This window comes from Mytilus trossulus, chromosome 7 (assembly GCF_036588685.1).
Source record: "Mytilus trossulus isolate FHL-02 chromosome 7, PNRI_Mtr1.1.1.hap1, whole genome shotgun sequence".
In the NCBI taxonomy this organism is placed as follows: Eukaryota; Metazoa; Mollusca; class Bivalvia; order Mytilida; family Mytilidae; genus Mytilus; species Mytilus trossulus.
In genome coordinates, this window is record NC_086379.1 from 6,335,989 (window position 1) to 6,354,356 (window position 18,368).

Consider the following 18,368-nt stretch of genomic DNA (forward strand, 5'->3'; position numbering starts at 1 on the left):
CAAAAACGATAGTTCAACTTTCATTTCCCTCAAAAAAATCTTACACTTTAAACATTTCTCTACGATAGAATACTACACATTATGGTCAATTACGTTTAGATTTCAGAGTATTATTTTCGAACACACACTAAAGTTTAGAATCTGGTTTCCAAACTATAACTGGTATCTAGTTTATAAAATTGAAATGGCAGGGTTTATGTCAACACGATTAGGACGAAAACCTCCAGATAAAGGGAGCTTTCCACTTGATCATGATGGTAAACTACCAACCCTTCAAAATCCTGTCTGAAAATTCATGCTAAAACATCAATATATTTCAGATGCAAAATTACCAGAAGCTGAACCTTCAAACTCCTGTGCTGTTACTGGCTTACATAAGATGCACCTGTATTATTATGTTTATATTTCATAAGTCATGCATCTTTTTTCCAGTCTCAGATCCTATTGTGAGGGGGTATATCCTGAAATCCCGGACTTAAAAAAACAAAATCCTGAGGTCCAGAATTTAAATAAAGTAAATCCCGACCACATGGGCTTGTTACAATTGCCGGGTTTACTATCCATACTAACCCCTAAAAAAACACCTTACAATTGCCGGGATTACTATCCATACTAACCCCTAAAAAAACACCTTTTGCACCTTGTGTTTTTTTAGGGGTTAGTATGGATAGTAGACCCGGCAATTGTAACAAGCCCCTGTGTCCCGAAATCCGAAAGAAAAGATTCCCGGATCACGAAAGGGTCAATCCCGAAATCCCGAGCTTAAAAACACCCAATCCCGGAGTTTGATAAAGGTCCTATCCCCCCTCTATTGTGTATTGCGTCACAGATGTTGCAAAAGTGGGGCCTAGAAAGATATCCTTAAAATCCTACAGCATTTACAGTAGTCTAAAATTGGTCATCTTGTTGGTTCGTTCTGTATTTGTGCATGTTGTGTTTGAACTTATCACATAAGGAAACAAAGTATCGATGTCACTACGCTACTATATATAGCTACCAGCATAAAAAACTAGTGCAGATATGTTTTCATTGCTATTTATTAAATGGCTGTTACAAACCTGACTTCTGAATGCCTCAAAACATTTCAGAACTTCACAAAATCCCACTTCTGGCCTCCATTGCTTTGAGTACATTCCATTCAACTTCATCAATATTGTGGGAGACAAAACAGGTCAAGCAAATCATATTTTTATGAATTTCAAAATGACAAGCAATGACGTCTTACACAATTTTCCCATGCAAAAAAACCATTCAAAGTGAACAGAAAACTATTTGAAAAAAAGATGTTCATGCCATAAATTTGTTCAGGAATATAGAGTAGTTTAAATTCATAGAAAAAAAAATCAATATGAAAAGATCAATATTCTGGCCATCACGACCGTAGGTTAAACATGGTTAATATTCAAACAAAATTCAATATATTTCTAATTTCATGGCTAAAAAATAAGTTTCCTGTTGAATAAACCCCCAACTTATTGCAAACTATTTCATAGCAATATCACACAAACAAATAATATACATGATATAATTGCCTTAAACTTAAAAACCCACCTAAATTGAGCAATTTGATTCGGAAGAACGATTCAGTACATCACATTGTTTTGTAGTCCGAGATTACTCTGACGTCCAATGGCTGTTTTGCCAGACACGCTGATATTGGACGAGCTCTGACGGCCCCAGCTTGTCTGGCAAAACAGTTGTTGGACTGGACGTCAGAGTAATCTCTGATTAGTTGTTTTGACACCATGGAATTTGAATGTAAATAAACAGGGTCAGCAGGTTTATTATGGAATAACATCATACATGTGACAGAGAAACAATTATGTAAGCTTGACAATACACAGTTATAAAAAATCAAGGCTAAGTCTACAGAAAAAATAAGAGAAAAATGTCCATAGTTGAACGACTTAACCATGTTAACCAAGATAGTAGGATACCAGAGGGACAGTCAAACTCATAGATCGCCTTAACTAACAACGCCATGGCTAACAAAGAAAAAGACAAACACAAATAATAGTACGCAAGACACAAACAGCATTTTAGATCTGTGTGGGTCGAGTTATATGTAAAAATGTCTTGAAAAATTGTTTGATTATTTAGTTACTCCCATTCTTACATATGGTAGTGAAATTCGGGGGTTGACTCACATTGTAGAGACTAAGACCCCTTTGAAAAACTTCATGTTAAATTTATCAAAGATATATATTTAAGTGTTCTTTGTAAGGCATCTAATGATGGATGTCGAGCCAAACTTAATAGGATTCCCTTGCAAAATAAAATATTTTATTCAATATTCAACTACCGAAACCATATAGTTTCTTCCAAAGATCTTTGGCTTATGATATATTCACTAAATCTGTTGATTCAAATCCTTGGGTCATAAAAGTCAAGAGTCTTTTGAATGGACTTGTCTTGGAACATGTGGAATTTCTTATATCATTAATAACTTTATTTTTGTTAAAGGTAATTTAAATTCCATTTTAACAAAAATTAATGACCAATGTTTGCAAGTTCAAAATTCAAATATACATGATAAACTTGAATCCAAAAAGTTATACTTTTTCAAGAGTGTCTACATCGTGCTACATAATGGGCTGAAGACCATCATATGTTGATATCTTAAAAAACAGAAATGACAGAACTGCAATATAAGGGTAGTATTATTGATGCCCTTAATTTACCTGGTGTCAAACTGCCATTTTAGGCTAACGTTAGCGTCAAACTGATTAAAATTCGTCAAAATATCCTTACTGTGATTCGTCAGAGGTCTCAAATGATTATCGTTACTGTTATTTTTGGAAAAAAAATATCATGATTTGTCAAAATCATTCAATTTTTTTTTATCGTCTAAAAGAAAGTTTACATTTCATCATCATGCACCAAAAACTACCTGACATTAACGTCATTTGGCAAAAACTTTTGCCTTAATTCGTCATGAATGTACCCCATAACCATGATAACCACCCTCCAGTTTGTAAGATCTGTACAAGTCCTCATATACTGATGATTGAAAGAGGGAGACATCTAAATATTCCCAGCAATAAGAGATACAGTACTGCTCTATATGCAATTCTGGTTGAATTGAAAATGAAAAACATTTTCTTTTACCATGTGAAAAATACTCAACTAAAAGTCAAAAACGGTCATATTTTACCAAAAAGCTTCAAATATGATAATATATAAAAAAGAAGATGTGGTATGATTGCCAATGAGACAACAATCAACAAAAGACCAAAATGACACAAACATTAGCAAATATAGGTCACTGTACGGCCTTCAACAATGAGCAAATTCCATACCGCATATAGTCAGCTATAAAAGGCCCCGGTAAGACAATGTAAAAAAATTCAAGCGAGAAAACTAACAGCTTTATTTATGTAAAAAAATGAACGAAAAACAAATATGTATCACATAAACAAACGACAACCACTGAATTACAGGCTCCTGACTGATTGATGATCCTACAAAAGTAGTAGTTCCGGTAAGGGCGATATTGGCCTTAAATTTCAGGTTCATCTGAAAAAGGTTTTGACCACTTTTTAAACACTTAAGTGTCTATTTTATTTGAATCAATTAGTAAATGTGAAAGATTTTAACTGATTTAGTCATAAAAAACGCACCGATTCAAGCTGAAATATTTACAATATTTATTATGTATGATCAATTATGTAATTGATATACCATGTCAGAGCCTTAACCATTTACATGTATTTGTTATCTTTGGAACACTGGGCTCATAAACAGCCCTCATATATATGCTCAAAAAGATCTTTGTGCAATCAATGTCTTTGTTGAATTAATGAGACAAAACATTAACCTCTTAATAAAAAATTATAAATGAGGTAATCTGAGAAAAAATTTTAAAGGCAAGTTTTTACAACTCAAATACATGTCTAAAATTGAGAATTTTGGCAGGATTGTAAAACAAAAATAATTACTTATATAGACAATTAAAGTTTTGAGAAAAAAGGGGAGATAATTCAAACTTTATAATTAACTAATAAAAACTATACATTGGCAAAATGGATGTAGGTTTAAGTTAACTATTACTGGTATATTATTCAAGGAACTAAATATGACTTCATAGAAATACAGGTATATTTCCCTTTAAACAATGTTTAACAGAAATGGTTTAACCAAGAGGTATTTCATAGAAAAATTAATTCTTTGGTATGTGCATGATGTACAAATGTATATGTAATATTTCTACTTTTTTTCCATTTCAGGTGAATGTAAAAAAGAAATGTTAAGATATATTATCTGTCTTCGGAAGAGTGATCATGATAACAATTCATGCAGGGTAGAATCAAAAGATTATCTTAAATGTCGGATGGACAAGTGAGTATAAATACATTGAAATGCTGTGAATATGTAAATAAGTAGTGTTAGTAGATGTGGTATAAAATTGAGAATGATATGCTTGTCATTGAGACAACTTTTCACTAGAGTTCCAAATGTCATGGGTACATGTTTGACCTTAAAAGACAAGTGCTTGGCTATGTACAATTTTAATTACTTTTTATACGACCGCAAAAGTCGTCGTCGTCCGAATACTTTTATTTTTCGCACTCTAACTTTAGTAAAAGTGAATAGAAATCTATGAAATTTTAACACAAGGTTTATGACCACAAAAGGAAGGTTGGGATTGATTTTGAGAGTTTTGGTCCCAACATTTTAGGAATTAGGGGCCAAAAAGGGCCCAAATTAGCATTTTCTTGGTTTTCGCACTATAACTTTAGTTTAAGTAAGTAGAAATCTATGAAATTTTGACACAAGGTTTATGACCACAAAAGAAAGGTTGGGATTGATTTTGGGAGTTTTGGTTTCAACAGTTTAGGAATAAGGGGCCAAAAAAGGGCCAAAATAAGCATTTTTCTTGGTTTTCGCACAATAACTTTAGTTTAAGTTAATAGAAATCAATGAAATTCAAACACAATGTTTATGACCACAAAAGGAAGGTCTGTATTGATTTTTAGTCGAGCCTTCGACTTTAGTCGAAAAAGCGAGACTAAGCTATCCTACATTCCGTCGGCGTCGGCGTCGTCGGCGGCGTCAACAAATATTCACTCTGTGGTTAAAGTTTTTGAAATTTTAATAACTTTCTTAAACTATACTGGATTTCTACCAAACTTTGACAGAAGCTTGTTTATGATCATAAGATAATATCCAGAAGTAAATTTTGTAAAAATAAAATTTCATTTTTTCCGTATTTTACTTATAAATGGACTTAGATTTTTCTGCAGGGAAACATTACATTCACTCTGTGGTTAAAGTTTTTAGAATTTCAATAACTTTCTTAAACTATGCTGGGTTTGTACCAAACTTGGACAGAAGCTTGTTTATGATCATAAGATAATATCCAGAAGTAAATTTTGTAAAAATAAAATTTCATTTTTCCTGTATTTTACTTATAAATGGACTTAGATTTTTCTGCAGGGAAACATTACATTCACTCTGTGGTTAAAGTTTTTAGAATTTCAATAACTTTCTTAAACTATGCTGGGTTTGTACCAAACTTGGACAGAAGCTTGTTTATGATCATAAGATAGTATCCAGAAGTAAATTTTGTAAATAAATAAATCCATTTTTTCCATATTTTACTTTTAAATCGACTTAGTTTTTCTGCGGGGAACCATTACATTCACTCTGTGGTTAAAGTTTTTAAAATTGTACCAAACTTGGACAGAAGCTTATTTATGATCATAAGATTGTATCCAGAAGTAAAGTTTGTAAAAAGATTACTCCGTTTTTTATGTAATTTACTTTTAAATGGACTTAGATTTTCTTACAATCATAAAATAGTAACAAGAGGGAATATTTTTATTGATTTTTTTCCTCATTGTTGTTGAGCCTGCGATTTACAGCAAAAATAGGCGAGACACTGGGTTCCGCGGAACCTTTACAAATTTTTGAAGTTTAGGTCCCAAGAGTTTAGGAATTAGGGGCCAAAAAGGGACCCAAATAAGCATTTTTCTTGGTTTTCGCACCATAACTTTAGTATAAGTAAATAGAAATCTATGAAATTTAAACACAAGGTTTATGACCATAAAAGGAAGGTTGGTATTGATTTTGGGAGTTTTGGTCCCAACAGTATAGGAATAAGGGGCCCAAAGGGTCCAAAATTAAACTTTGTTTGATTTCATCAAAAATTGAATAATTGGGGTTCTTTGATATGCCGAATCTAACTGTGTATGTAGATTCTTAATTTTTGGTCCCGTTTTCAAATTGGTCTACATTAAGGTCCAAAGGGTCCAAAATTAAACTTATTTTGATTTTGACAAAAATTGAATCGGTTGAGCTCTTTGATATGCTGAATCTAAATATGTACTTAGATTTTTGATTATTGGCCCAGTTTTCAAGTTGGTCCAAATCCCAAAATTAAACTTTGTTTGATTTCATCAAAAATTGAATAAATGGGGTTCTTTGATATGCCAAATCTAACTGTGTATGTAGATTGTTCATTTTTATACGACCGCAAATTTTGAAAAAATTTTCGTCGTCTATTGCTATCACGTTGGCGTCGTCGTCATCGTCGTTGTCGTCCGAATACTTTTAGTTTTCGCACTCTAACTTTAGTAAAAGTAACTAGAAATCTATGAAATTTTAACATAAGGTTTATGACCACAAAAGAAAGGTTGGTATTGATTTTGGGAGTTTTGGTCCCAACATTTTAGGAATTAGGGGCCAAAAAGGGCCCAAATAAGCATTTTATGGTTTTCGCACTAAAACTTTAGTTTAAGTTAATAGAAATATATGAAATTTTGACGCAAGGTTTATGACCACAAAAGAAAGGTTGATATTGATTTTGGGAGTTTTGGTCCCAACAGTTTAGGAATAAGGGGCCCAAAGGGTCCAAAATTAAACTTTGTTTGATTTCATCAAAAATTGAATAATTGGGGTTCTTTGATATGCCGAATCTAACTGTGTATGTAGATTCTTAATTTTTGGTCCCGTTTTCAAATTGGTCTACATTAAGGTGTAACACCACTAATTCAGGCCCGGCCAGAAAGCACATACCAGAAAGTAGTACATATTTAACACAAAATAATTCCTACGCATGAGTGTAACTTTCAAAATATGTAGAATATTTAGGTATTTTTGGTATCAAATGAAAGCTGAAGGACTGGTGATCATTGTAGAATACTTTTGGACTTTTAATTTTGAATATTAAAAAAACTGCACCAAATTTTAAAAAGAGGGTACATTTTGTCTGTTTGTCTGATCTGAAGTACCTGTTTTGGTACATCTGAAGTTCCGGGAACCAGTTCTTTCTTATATGCCATGTAAGGTATGTTGATTTTTTCAGTACAAGACACCATAAAGTGTTGCTTTGAAATGCAATGATTGCCACTTTATTTGAACTTAAAATAAAAGAGGTGTGCCTGCTTGAAATGGAGGAATTTAACATAGAAAGCAATGGGACCATGAATTAGTGGTGTACTTCCTTAAGGTCCAAAGGGTCCAAAATTAAACTTAGTTTGATTTTGACAAAAATTGATTCGGTTGAGCTCTTTGATATGCTGAATCTAAATATGTACTTAGATTTTTGATTATTGGCCCAGTTTTCAAGTTGGTCCAAATCCCAAAATTAAACTTTGTTTGATTTCATCAAAAATTGAATAAATGGGGTTCTTTGATATGCCAAATCTAACTGTGTATGTAAAATCTAACTGTGTATGTAGATTCTTCATTTTTATACGACCGCAAATTTTGAAAAAAATTTCGTCGTCTATTGCTATCACGTTGGCGTCGTCGTCATCGTCGTTGTCGTCCGAATACTTTTAGTTTTCGCACTCTAACTTTAGTAAAAGTAACTAGAAATCTATGAAATTTTAACATAAGGTTTATGACCACAAAAGAAAGGTTGGTATTGATTTTGGGAGTTTTGGTCCCAACATTTTAGGAATTAGGGGCCAAAAAGGGCCCAAATAAGCATTTTATGGTTTTCGCACTAAAACTTTAGTTTAAGTTAATAGAAATATATGAAATTTTGACGCAAGGTTTATGACCACAAAAGAAAGGTTGGGATTGATTTTGGGAGTTTTGGTTTCAACAGTTTAGGAATTAGGGGCCAAAAAAGGGCCCAAATAAGCATTATTCTTGGTTTTCGCACAATAACTTTAGTTTAAGTTAATAGAAATCAATGAAATTTAAACACAATGTTTATGACCACAAAAGGAAGGTTGGTATTGATTTTGGGAGTTTAGGTCCCAAGAGTTTAGGAATTGGGGGCCAAAAAGGGACCCAAATAAGCATTTTTCTTGGTTTTCACACCATAATGTTAGTATAAGTAAATAGAAATCTATGAAATTTAAACACAAGGTTTATGACCATAAAAGGAAGGTTGGTATTGATTTTGGGAGTTTTGGTCCCAACAGTTTAGGAATAAGGGGACCAAAAGGTCCAAAATTAAACTTTGTTTGATTTCATCAAAATTGAATAATTGGGGTTCTTTGATATGCCGAATCTAACTGTGTATGTAGATTCTTAACTTTTGGTCCCATTTTCAAATTGGTCTACATTAAGGTCCAAAGGGTCCAAAATTAAACTTATTTTGATTTTGACAAAAAATGAATCAGTTGGGTTCTTTGATATGCTGAATCTAAAAATGTACTTAGATTCTTGATTATTGGCCCAGTTTTCAAGTTGGTCCAAATCGGGGTCCAAAATTAAACTTTGATTGATTTCATAAAAAATTGAATAAATGGGGTTCTTTGATATGCCAAATCTAACTGTGTATGTAGATTCTTCATTTTTGGTCCTGTTTTCAAATTGGTCTACATTAAAGTCCAAAGGGTCCAAAATTAAACTTAGTTTGATTTTAACAAAAATTGAAATCTTGGGGTTCTTTGATATGCTGAATCCAAACATGTACTTAGATTTTTGATTATGGGCCCAGTTTTCAAGTTGGTCCAAATCAGGATCTAAAATATTATATAAAGTATTGTGCAATAGCAAGTCTTTTCAATTGCACAGTATTGCACAATGGCAAGAAATATCTAATTGCACAATATTGTGAAATAGCAATATTTTTTTTTAATTAGAGTTATCTTTCTTTGTCCAGAATAGTAAGCAAGAAATATCTAATTGCACAATATTGTGAAATAGCAATATTTTTTTTTAATTAGAGTTATCTTTCTTTGTCCAGAATCAACTCAAATCTTTGTTATATACAATGTATATTCACTTTTTACTACCAACTGATAAATTAAAATAATCTTTACCATTCAGTGATAACAAGCAGTTATTTTACATCTTAATATTTTATGATGTATTTAAATGAGTAGTTATTGTTGCAAACTCCATTAGAAATTTCATATTCAACAGCATAGTGAATTGCTCTAAGAGAAAACAAAAATTTTAAGTTCATTAGAACACATTCATTCTGTGTCAGAAACCTATGCTGTGTCAACTATTTAATCACAATCCAAATTTAGAGCTGAATCCAGCTTGAATGTTGTGTCCATACTTGCCCCAACCGTTCAGGGTTCAACCTCTGGGGTCGTATAAAGCTACGCCCTGCGGAGCATCTGGTTGGTCCTGTTTTCAAATTGGTCTACATTAAAGTCCAAAGGGACCAAAATTAAACTTAGTTTGATTTTAACAAAAATTGAATTCTTGGGGTTCTTTGATATGCTGAATCCAAACATGTACTTAGATTTTCAATTATGGGCCCAGTTTTCAAGTTGGTCCAAATCAGGATCTAAAATTATTATATTAAGTATTGTGCAATAGCAAGAAATTTTCAATTGCACAGTACTCAGCAATAACAAGAAATCTTCAATTGCACAGTATTGTGCAATATTTTTAGCAAGAAATTTTCAATTGCACAGTATTGCGCAATAGCAAGAAATCTTCAATTACACAGTATTGTGCAATAGCAAGTATTTTCAATTGCACAGTATTGCGCAATAGCAAGAAATATCTAATTGCACAATATTGTGCAATAGCAAGAAATTTCAATTGGAGTTATCTTTCTTTGTCCAGAATAGTAGTTGAATCAACTTAAATCAATGTTTTATACAATATGCAATGTATATTCACTTTTACTACCAACTGATAAATTAAAACAATCTTTACCATTCAGTGATAACAAGCACTTTTTTACATTTTGATATTTTATGATGTATTTAAATGAGTGATTATTGTTGCAAACTCCATAAGAAATTTGAATTGAGATCGGTTTTGGAATAAAGGATAGGGGGATGTGAAGAAAAAATTGGGGATGGTGGGGGTGGTAAATTTTTCTCATTTGAAATTTCATAAATAAAAAGAAAATTTTTCAAACATTTTTTTGAGAGGATTAATATTCAACAGCATAGTGAATTGCTCAAAGGCAAAACAAAAATTTTAAGTTCATTAGACCACATTCATTCTGTGTCAGAAACCGTGTCAATTATTTAATCACAATCCAAATTTAGAGCTGAATCCAGCTTGAATGTTGTGTCCATACTTGCCCCAACCGTTCAGGGTTCAACCTCTGCGGTTGTATAAAGCGGTGCCCTGCAGAGCTTCTGGTCAATATTTGTAATGAAAAAGGAAGTCTTTTAAATATATACTAATCAGACAGCGCACTAACTACATAAAACAACAAAAAATACCACTAAATAAAATGGAAAATGGAAGTGGGGAATATGTGAAAGAGACAACAACCTGGCCAAAGAGCAGACAACAGCCGAAGGCTACCAATTGGTCTTCAACACAGTGAGACAACCCCACACTAAAATAGGGCTTCAGCTGGTAATAGAAATACACCTGAACATGTTAAACTGTTTACAACAGCAAAATGAATGTGGCCTTCATTTTGTTGTTTTGATCTATGTCCTTTTTGTTGATAGTTCACTATCATTTTGTAATGGCTGTTTTTTTTTATATTTGTCCATTCAGTATGAGTTTGGCTCATGGCTTGATTTGAAATGTTTAATTAATTGACAAGAGGAGAAGTTACCATACGTTTCAAAAATATATATGTAAAGGAAGATTATGTTTTTTTTCAGCAATCTCATGGCAAAAGAAGACTGGAAGAAGCTTGGCTATTCTGACGATATTAAAAAGACTGAGGATACTTGATATATGTGACAGATAAAAGACTCATTTAATGTGCTGTTTTAAAAACTGTGATAATCATGTGTACAGTGATTTCTAAAGGAATCAACTTCATAAATTGTAAACTACCTGGGTTTTTTCTTTTACTTTTATGCCTTAGAATATTTGTACTTTTGTTTGTCTCATGAGTTATTAACAACCACTGGGTGGATGCCACGGTTGTTGGAGTTTTTATTCCCAGAGGTATCACCAGCCCAGAAGTCAGCTCCTCTGTCTTGACATGAATTATCATTATTATAAATGCATAAGTTAACTAGCTGTATACAAATGTTTTTTTTAATTTTTGAAGTACTAAAGCATTTCTACCTCAGGAATAGATTACCGTAGCTGTATTTGGCAAATCTTTTAGCAATTTTTGGTCTTCATCCAATAATTTTCAATTTTGTACTCTATTTGGCCTTTTAAATGTTTTTTTATTCAAACATATGAAGGGTCTTTTGTAGAGAAAAGACGCGTCTGGACCATTTACAAATATGAATCTTGGTATCTATGATGATCTACTACATGTATTTCCATCTTATTATTTCCCCTCAATGAGTAGGTCATATACTATAATGACCCTCTGTTTATCAGTCTGTACTCTTTGTTACTTACTATTAAGATTCAGATCCATTTGAACATTTACATATTAAATTTATTAAAGAAATTTTAGGTGTACAGTGCAAAACAACAAATGTAGCCTGTTTAACTGAGACAAACAGAATCCCTTTGTACTTTAAAATTCAGCTTTCAGCTATAAAATTTCTAAACCATATTGTAAACTCGCCTAACACTTTAGTCCATAAAATATATAATAATGTAGAGAAAACAAGTAAATGGGTTAACATTGTAAAAGACTGGTTAAATAAATTAGGTTATGGTCATCTCACTTTTGATACTTTTAATATAAAATATCACATAAATAGTATCCAACAAAGAATCTATGACCAGGCTTATCAAATTATAAATTGTTCTATCAATAAATGTGAAAAATTAAATTTCTTTTGTCATACTAAAAGAATTAGAAAAAGGCCCCCATATATTGATATATGTAAATTCAAAACTGACCGATCAGTTTTCAGTAAATTTAAACTAAGTGCACATTCCTTAGCAATTGAAAGAGGGCGTTATACCAACATTGAAAGAAGTAAACGCATTTGCTTATCCTGTAACAGACAAGAAATTGAGGATGAATACCATTTCTTCTCAATCTGTCCATGCTATACATCATTAAGGGATACCTATATACAAAATATTAATAAAAATCTTAATTTCAATTTTATTAAATTGCAGTCCACTATAACACTTAAGCATTTGACTGTACTTTTAAATAGCAGTTTACCAGTCATTATAAAAATCACCATAAAGTATATTAATGATTGTCTTTTATTAAGAACATCTGTATAACTTGTATTTCTTTTAATATGCATTGCCAACCTAATTTTTGTTTGTGTTCTTTTTTAAATTGTTCATGAACATTAATAATGTGTTAACTGCTGAAATTTATAGCCTTTTTTCTTTTTTGCTGTGAATACCACTGTCACTCTAATATAATTGTAATCAATTTAACTATTGTAAGTTTATTGTCTTAATTTTGTATGCCATAACCATTTAATGTAAATGTGTTTGTGCGAATAAAATATTGTCTTGTCTATTAAGCCTCTGCAGCGAAGAACACATTGCCATTTTATTTAGGCACTTTGTAATGGTGAGGTGTAAAGTGTAAGTGATTTCCTGTTGGACATTGGAGTTACTTTTTTTAATGAAGTTTTGATAAGCCCTCTTAGCTTTGAATTTTTCTGTTAAATAAAAAGTGTGAGCTGATATATCTGGTTCACTTTGGCTTCTTATGCATGATTTTAGTGTAGATGCACACATCAGTTGTATGGGAAGTTGGGAACATTTAGTTTGAACTCTAAGCAACCAAAATGCAAACTCTCTTAAACAACAGTGGAGAATAACAGTCAATAGGAGTAATAATACTTAGTATTACTTACAACAGAACCTATGATACAATAGCTATAATTTTGTCTATCGTTATTCTGTGGTTTACATGTTGTAATGTACAAAAAAATATATTATTTATTTATGCTATTCATTGTCCTGAGTGTTCTTGCATTTATTTGTACTGTTATCATGTCAGGTAAGGTAATTTTTCGCAGTATTTTTTAACATTTCAATATAAGCTATAGGTTTCGCTAGCCATAAAACCAAGTTCAACACACCATATTTTTCTTGAAATGTCCTGTACCATTTCAGGACTATGGCAGTTGTTATCAAACAGTCTGTTGCTATGGATGTTGGCGTTTTTGTAGCAGTTCAGTGTTTCTGTTAATTTCATTGTTTCCCTCTTAATATAGTTAAATGTATTTCATTCCGTATTGTTTTGTGTTGTCTTTATTATATACAGCTACAAAAAGTAAAATCATCAAACATTTTAACTGCAATTCCACATTGAATGATACACCTTTTTTAGCTCACCTGACCTGAAAGGTCAAGTGAGCTTTTCTCATCACTTGGCGTCCGTCGTCCCTCGTGGTCCGTTGTCCTTAAACTTTTACAAAAACCTTCTCTTCTGAAACTACTGGGCCAAACAAATACAACCAAACTTGGCCACAATTATCATTGGGGTATCTAGTTTAAAAAATGTGTGGCGTGACCTGGCCAACCAACAAGATGGCCTCCATGGCTAAAAAGAGAACATAGGGGTAAAATGTAGATTTTGACTCTGAAACCAAAGCATTTAGAGCAAATCTAACATGAAGGTTAATTTGTCTATTCAGTTATTATTAAAGGAAGAGATAAACTGTAAACAGCAATAACGTTCAGCAAAGTAAGGTCTACAAATAAGTCAACATATAACCAAAATTCCTTAAGGAGTTATTGCCCTTTATAGTCCATGGTTAACTATTTTTCAAAAAAATTGAGTATTCTTTTACAAAAATCTGAAACTACTGGACCAAATTTAACCAGACTTGACCACAATCATCTTTGGGTATATAGTTTTAAAAATGTGTGGTGTGACCCGACCAACCAACCAAAATGGCCGCCATGGCTAAAAATAGAACATGGGGTTAAAATGTAGATTTTGGCTTATATCTATGAAACGAAAGCATATAGATCAAATCTGATGGGGTTTAGATTGTTAATCAGGTCAAGATCAATCTGCCCTGAAATTTTCAGACAAATCGGACAACCCGTTGTTTGGTTGCTGCCCCCAAATTAGTTATTTTAAGGAAATTTTGCAGACTGGTTATCTTTAATATTATTTTAAATAGAGATAAACTGTAAACAGCAAGAATGTTCAGCAAAATTAGATCTACAAATAAGTCTACATGATCAAAATTGTCAATTGATCCTTTAACTAGTATTGCCCTTTATAGTAAATTTTTAACAATTTTCATAAAAAAAAAATTTTTTAGAAAATATTTTCCACGATATTAACTGAGCCAAGTTCATTAAAGACAAATAATTGTAGCAACAAGAATGTTCAGTAAAGAAAGATCTACAAACACATCACAATCACCAAAACACAATTTTGTCATGAATTTATCTGTGTCCATTGTTTAATATGCACAAAGACCAAGGTGAGCGACACAGGCTCTTGAGAGCCTCTAGTTTTAAATGTTGAAATCACTTTACAAAAATACCAATCATTCATTTTCGATCAACCCCCTTCGAAAATGAAATATACGTTTCAAAAAATATCTTGAGTTTGTTCACGTCTTGTTTGCTGTTTCTCTTCTAATTTTTTTTGTACTGGAAAGTTTTTACAGAAACTATGATAAATAGAGTGAACTTTAAATGGCATTGTAAATCACGCATTGGTATTCATTAAACAGCAAAATAATCAATGATGCAAGATCTACACAAACAGTTCCTTGTGAGCGATTCAGGCTCCTGAAGCCTTTTGTTTATTATTTTTTATTTAACTGATTCAGATAAAATTTGAAATGTAACAAATTATTTAACTCTGCCTAATGTACATGACCCTGATTCGTTCAGGAACTATGTTTGTGACTACTAGTATTTGTCCTAATCATAGATCAATTTAGTGGCAGAAGTTTGTAGTTATCAACTGTTGATGTTGAAATTGGCGAACACTTGTAATAACCCAACGAGTGAGGCTGTAATACAATTAGCTTGTGTGTCTTGTCTGTGCATCTGACAATTACTTCCATCACATAATCATATAAACTTATGAACAGGATAGCTAAATATTTTGTTAGCAGATTAATGACAAATAAAGGCAATAGTAGAAAACCGCTTTTCGAAACTCATAAATCGATAGAAAAAAACCAAATCCGGGTTACAAACAATAAGTGAGGGAAACGCATTAAATATATGAGAACAACGACACAACAGAAACACAACATTAAAATGTAACACACAAAGAAACGAACTAATGAGTTAAAAAACGTGATCTCTGTTTTTTGTTTTTTTTATCTGTTAGACACCTACCCTTATGAAACTAAATTATTTGCAGCAGACTTGCTGCTAGCTTGCAGGAACACAGAAAATAGTGTTTGCAGATGATTGTGATGTTTGTGTGGCAAACATTGCTGCAAGCTTGCGTCAAGTTTGCAAACACATTAATGATTGCCGTTAGATTGCCCGAAAATTTAAAATAATAAAGAATACTTGCCACAAGATTGCAGACAACTTTAACCATTCTATATGTTTTCCAGAACATTGCTGGAATTACACAATATTGACTGGTACTTCCTGGATGTTAACAATTTGAAAGTGTGACTAGGCCTTGTTGGTTGTGTTTAGAAATGCATTCCACATATAAGACATCAAGGATGCATTTTGGTTCAATAATCAGTATGTAATTTTGTAAGTACAAATGATTTATAGAACTTCACGTTTCAATGAAGTAATTAATGCTATCATCATTCATAATTAAGTAAGCAACTATATATACATGTATGTGTGATTGAAAAAAAACTTAAGCTAATCATAAGTTTAAATTTGTAATGTACTACGCCATCATGATCATGTTTATTATATTAAGATATATTCTGTAATGCAATTATTACCTAGCTTTATAGTCTCAATACACATTTGAGATTTTACCTTGTTCATTTTTTAATACAGGTATATTATGTCCCTTTTTCAAAACTCAAATGCACGTATGTATTTCTCATGAGTTTGCAAGAATTCTTTCAATGACTGTTTGTATAAAGACAGGAATTTACTTTTTTTTAAATGTTGCTGTGTAGTTTGAAAGAGATAAATGGAATGTGTCTTCACACATGACATTAGAATATGTGAAGTTCCTGTAAGTTTGCGGCAAATATAATTTGCATAATTATGTCTGCAGTAAGCTTGCCACAAACTTCATTTGCATTGTAAAATGGTTGCGGCAACTGTTTGCAGCAGGGCTTTTTCGGTAAGGGTACTTCCTGTTTTTCTGAAATGCTGAAGTATTACAATATGTTGAGTGAACCTAAATATCGCCATTTTATTTCGCAAATTCTAATGAACATATAATTACTCCATATTTAGTCAATTAGTTAATTATGCGGAGTTTTATGAAGTCTGACATTATAAATATTTTCTGCATTGACCGATATTTGAATTATTAAGAATAATTACAATTCATACTAAATTAATTATAGACCGAATATGACTATAATAGAAAGTTCAGATTTGATTGAAACGAGGAATTCAAAAGTCAAGATCGAAGCTATGACTTGGATACAAACCATATTGACAAATTTCTTAATCGTTGACAACATGGACAACAAATAATGCATACATCCTGGGATTTATACATCTATTGCATGTCTACATGGTCTTTAGCTAGGACGATAATCCACAATAAAAATAAAAAAGAAGTGAAATTCTATAAATCCAACTGTTCAAACATTATTTCCAGTTCTGAACAGAATTCTGGTATAACTTTAAATACTTGTATGATAAGTCGGCTTACGTGACTTAGCTGGTGACCGTCTTTTTCTGTCGACCTAGTAATCGACATATTTATTAGAAGTCTATTTTAATCGTGTTACATAATTCTTTTTTTTTAATAAAAACAGTTATAATGCTGTACTTAATTAATAAATGTGAACGTGTTAGATATTATAGTATAATAAACTGTGACGGATGGAATATTATAGCAACGAACCATTTAATTAAACATCAAACTTCTGTAAAATAAATAATTATTAAGGTAGCATACAATAATTAAGTAATAACTACGTATGCTTTGTCAGTTATGTTTTATGTCTTAATTCATATAATCTGTGGCCTGTAAAATAATACACATAAAACATCTGTATGTCTAAAAAATACAATTTAAAAAAAAAACGATATGACTATCAATCTTAGATATTGCATCCTTTGTAAACATTTATACTTTTCCATCCCAAATTATTTTGTTGGGATTTGATGTTGTGTTTGTTGTTGTCATCGGATTTTGTCACATGTCTTAACTAATACAATTAATTATCTAATTACTACTACAATAAAATATTCATTAGTATTATAATTTTCACTGTTATTAATATAAGTTAGATAAGTCATACAAATCTTATCTTGAATTTCATCCAATTCTTTCTTAATTTTCGGATCACGTTTTAGAAATTTAAATGTGACGTCACTTTGGGCGTTGCATTGACAAGGCTGTGATTTTGTAATGTATTCGGTTTTCTGCTATAGCTAATCACCACTTCAGTTTAATCATGTATATCTGTTATATAGTCATTTTATAAAATTTACTGTTTGCAAAACTATGTATTACTCTTAAAAATAATCATGTTTTTGTCCCAGGCTGATAACCCTGGCCTCACAACTTTTTGGAACTTTTGGTCCTCGGTGATCTTCAACTTTGTAGTTGTTATGGCTTTCAAACTTTTTACATCTGAGCATAGTGTTGTGTGGACATAGCACGCGTCTGGCGTACAAACATATTTTTTAACCTGTTACCTTTTGACGGCTAATACTCGTTTGTTTCTCCGTCCTATATTTTCTCCCATTTATCTGTTTATTTATTGTAACCCTGTCGTGTAATGTTGTCATTTTAATGTTATAATTAACACTGCCATTAAAGCTGGAGGTTTGGCATGCCACAAAACCAGGTTCAACCCACCATTTTTTCATAAAATGCCCTGTACCAAGTAACGAAAATTGCCATTGTTACATTATAGTTCGTTTCTCTGTGAGTTACATTTCGGTGTTGTGTCTCTGTTGTGTCGTAGTTCTCTTATATTTGATAAGTTTCCCTCAGTTTTAGTTTATAACCCGGATTTGGTTTTTTTCTATCGATTTATGAATTT

At 31.9% G+C, this 18,368-nt stretch overlaps 1 protein-coding gene across 1 annotated transcript; it reads left to right on the forward strand.

Annotated features, from left to right (window-relative positions):
• Positions 1 to 118: 118 nt before the first annotated feature.
• On the forward strand, positions 119 to 11,176 carry LOC134724544 (uncharacterized). Its single transcript, XM_063587635.1, has 3 exons — positions 119 to 257; positions 4,227 to 4,338; positions 10,998 to 11,176. Exons 1-3 carry the CDS (start codon positions 185 to 187, stop codon positions 11,068 to 11,070), a joined length of 258 nt encoding a protein of 85 aa, XP_063443705.1. The 5' UTR covers positions 119 to 184; the 3' UTR covers positions 11,071 to 11,176.
• The last annotated feature ends 7,192 nt before the right edge of the window (positions 11,177 to 18,368 follow it).

Excerpts from the sequence above, each read along its gene's own strand:
- LOC134724544 (XM_063587635.1), top strand. The coding sequence starts at position 185 with ATGGCAGGGTTTATGTCAACACGATTAGGACGAAAACCTCCAGATAAA. Across the intron at positions 258-4,226 it reads CTTTCCACTTGATCATGATG|GTGAATGTAAAAAAGAAATG; the intron begins GTAAACTACCAA and ends TTTCCATTTCAG. Across the intron at positions 4,339-10,997 it reads CTTAAATGTCGGATGGACAA|CAATCTCATGGCAAAAGAAG; the intron begins GTGAGTATAAAT and ends GTTTTTTTTCAG.